The following is a 3,331-nucleotide window of genomic DNA, read 5'->3' on the forward strand; positions in this document are numbered from 1 at the left end:
GAGAGAGAGAGAGAGAGAGAGAGCGAGAGAGAGCCAGGGCCAGGTAGAGGGCGGGCGGGCCGGGGAGTGACGCGCATGTGGGGCCTGGAAAAAGCTGGATGGACAAGAGCAAGGCCAGGGCGGTCTCTATTTATTGCGGCCTCAGGGCCCCGGGGCCAGGAGGATGGCCTCGGCCTCGGCGAACATGGCTCGCAGGTCGTCGGCGACCTTGAGGACCAGGCTGGGAGCCCTGGCACTGGCGGCGAGGCCCGATCCGCTGAGCAGCAGATCCACAAAGCTCCCTGGGTCCAAGGGAAGATCCCCTGCGTTGGCCGTGGCGGCCGGGGTGATGTCCGAATCATCGCCTGGGGGCCGCTCGGCCGGTACGGCCAGGAGGCCGTACGTTTGCAGGGTGGCCAGCACCACGAAGGGGACCAAGTGATTCCAGAAGGCCCCAACCAGGCCCGTCCATCGAGTTCGCAGGGACAGGACGAGCGACGTGCCGACCAGCGGAAGGGCATCGGCCGTATGAGAGGGCTTCGATTGCGGCAGCCCGGGCGACGGATGCGAGCTGCTCGGGGCGGTGTCCCCGGTGCCGGCAAGCGTGGGATCGGGCCCCGTGCCAGCGAGCCCGGCATCGGTGCTGGCGCTCGGGTGCAGGGTGTCCGAGGAGGAGGCCCCAGGAGAGGAGGTGGCGGAGGAGGCCGCGGGCCGTGAGCCGCGCGTGATATGCGCCATGTCGCTGTCACCCACGGCCACGGGCGCGGCTGTCACCAGCAGGGCCAAACACCGACGGAGCATGGCCCAATATGCATCTAGGATCCCCCGGGTGTTGGGTCCGATCATGGCCCAGGGGTAGGAGCTGTGATGTGGCGGGGGCGGGGGGAGTATTTTTTGAATGTTTTTTTTTTTTCACCCATTTGTTGTGTGAGGACTCCTGACAGGATGGGGCAGATACGATGGCCGAGAAAATGGAAAAAGGCGCCACTGTGCGGGCGCAGTGTGCTGGACGGGCGTGTGTGTGTGTGTGTGGGGGGGGGGGGCAAAGAAAAAGACCCAGGGGCGTACCGGTGCTCGTTCAGGCAGGTGACAATCGAATTGACCAACATCCCCATTGGCGGCAGGGACACCAGGAAGCCCGGTGGGCGGAGCCGGGTAGCCGGCCCGGCCCGGGCAGCCACGAAGGCCGACGGCTCGGCCAAAAGTTGTTGCATCTCCGCCGCCGGAAGCGGGTGCAGGAGAAGCCCTCGATTGGAGGTCTGTACCGCGGTGTCAAATGCCGCGACAATGCGCGACAGCATGAGATCCGCCGACGCGGCAAATGCCACATGGAAGGGCCCAGTGAGCATGACTGAGACCGGGGAAAAGCGTCGGGCGGGCGGGCGGCCAGGCGGGCAGGTGAGTAGGTGAGCGAGGTGGGCTTGCTGGGGGAGGATAGCTGGGCGAAAGAAAATAAAAAGGGCCAGGCACATCCGACGTACAGCGCGAGTCGAAACCGAGACGCTGGCCAGCATAGCAGCCCAGCTCGGTGGTCTGGTGGAAGAGCGAACTCAATGTCGACCCCGACAGGGTGGTGTTGGAGATGTAACTGGGGGGGGGGGGGGGCGGGGGGAAGGCACAAAGGCGATGTGAGTGGCTTCGGGAGCAGGGGGCAGACCACCATGGGGCGAGGGTACGACGGACCTGGACAACATGTTTGCCAGCTCATCAAAGACATTGGCTGTCCAGGTGGACAGGACCGACTGGTTGGCCAATTGCTGAATTCAGAGTCAACGGTCAGTACAGGCGACAGGCATGCCTCGAGGGGCGGCCCGTGGGCGCGGTCGTTTCCATGCGCCAGGGCGAAGGAGAGACCGAGAGAGAGAGAGAGAGAGGACACGAGCGAGGGGTGGGAGGAATGGGACAGGAGGGATGGGGCATCCAGCGGGCAAGGGCGCACCTTCGACAGAGTCAGACCGGTGGGCGGCCCGTCCTCTGTCTTGGTCGGGTGATCCTCCTCGTGGAAGAAGACAGCCGAGTATTGGGAGGTGACGGTTTGAAGCATTTCACGGAAGACCTCGAAGATCTTCTTGATCTATGGCCAGTGGTCAGGGATGGACGAGGTGGGACACGGGAAGCGAGCCGCCGGGGGGCACAGGCGCCACCAGGAAAGGCAAGAGTCAGACGGCCGTATTGGCCAGCCGCAAGCGTCCGACAGGGGATCCAGTGTGCATACCGTCTCGGTTTGGTCCTGACGAAGGTGTGCCCGCAGGGAGGCCGAAATGGACAGGCGCCCGAGTATCTCGATGAAAGCCGACGACCGGGCCCGCAGGAAGGCCAGGCGCAGCGAGGCCCCGGCGGCCGGCAGGCCCAGGCCGCGGAGGATTTCCACCGACCGGATGGAGGAGGTCAACTGCGCGGCCGAAGCCACGCTGGCCAAGTGGCCCAGAGGCGAGATGCCGGGCCAAGGTGCATCGGTCCCGGCCACTCGACCGGCGCCAGGTCCGGCGCTTGGCTGGTCCATCGATGTGTAGGCCAGCCGCAGGAGTGACGCGTAGATGTCCTCCGGATCGGGGGCCGGGGCTGGCGCGCCGGACGCCGAGGCGCCCGGGCGCGCGGGCAGGTGCGTGGCACAATGGCACGGCCACTCGGATGCCGGAACCAGGTCAAACCCTGCGCCGATGGTCCGGACATTCAGGTTGGCTGGCAGGGCCAGTCGGAAGATGGCCGATGGGCAGCGTGCATGCCCGAGAAGGCACGCATCGGCCGAGGGCGGGAGATCGCCACCGCCGTGGCCGGTGGCGGCGGCCACCGTCACAGGCGTCCCAGCCGACCGGTAGTATTCGGGCAGCCGAACAAGCCCGGGCATGCGCGACGAATCCAGGCGCCGGAGGACATCGAGCGCAAGGAGGGCCGCCTCATTGGCGGTCTCCGCATGCTATCGCCCAGAGCACATGCAGCGTGAGTCCATCATGTGGCCCGGGGGTGGCCCGGGAAGGGAGAGGAGGGGCGAGCTAAAGGAAAAGGGGAACAAGAGGCAAGCTGGCTGATGGCGACGCACAGTCCGCTGTGCCAGTGCACTGGCGGGGAACCGCTCGGCCAGCTGGGCCGCTGTGCGAATGGCCCGAAGGGCCGCATCGTCCAGCTCGTAAATCCTGTGCTGAACGTCGGACACCGGAGTCCGAGTGAGGGTGTCGGCCGCGAAGTCCAGCGGCTGTGGCCCGCCCGCGGAAAAGAGCGAAAGCTTAGCCAGACGCCCGGACTCGGTGCGGGCCTGGCGAACCAGTTCCGGGAGTAGGCGAACGCTCTCCGGCAGGGCAAACTGATCGGCGTCGGCGCTGTGCATCAAGAGGCACGGAGGGAGGGAGGGGGG

General features: G+C 66.4%; 1 protein-coding gene across 1 annotated transcript in view; it reads right to left on the reverse strand.

Moving 5' to 3' along the window:
• Nucleotides 1-101: 101 nt before the first annotated feature.
• Nucleotides 102-3,331, reverse strand: part of H696_02830 (hypothetical protein) — a 4,428-nt gene continuing 1,198 nt past the window's right edge. Inside the window, exons 3-9 of the mRNA XM_009496730.1 lie at nucleotides 3,020-3,296; nucleotides 2,195-2,896; nucleotides 1,919-2,053; nucleotides 1,663-1,736; nucleotides 1,461-1,567; nucleotides 1,048-1,330; nucleotides 102-841 (exon numbers count right to left, since the gene is read on the reverse strand). Coding sequence (XP_009495005.1) covers nucleotides 142-841; nucleotides 1,048-1,330; nucleotides 1,461-1,567; nucleotides 1,663-1,736; nucleotides 1,919-2,053; nucleotides 2,195-2,896; nucleotides 3,020-3,296 — 2,278 coding nt within the window. The 3' untranslated portion in view covers nucleotides 102-141. The remainder of the gene's footprint in view (nucleotides 842-1,047; nucleotides 1,331-1,460; nucleotides 1,568-1,662; nucleotides 1,737-1,918; nucleotides 2,054-2,194; nucleotides 2,897-3,019; nucleotides 3,297-3,331) is intronic.

The sequence above is a fragment of the Fonticula alba genome, assembly GCF_000388065.1.
Source record: "Fonticula alba strain ATCC 38817 unplaced genomic scaffold supercont2.4, whole genome shotgun sequence".
NCBI lineage: Eukaryota > Rotosphaerida > Fonticulaceae > Fonticula > Fonticula alba.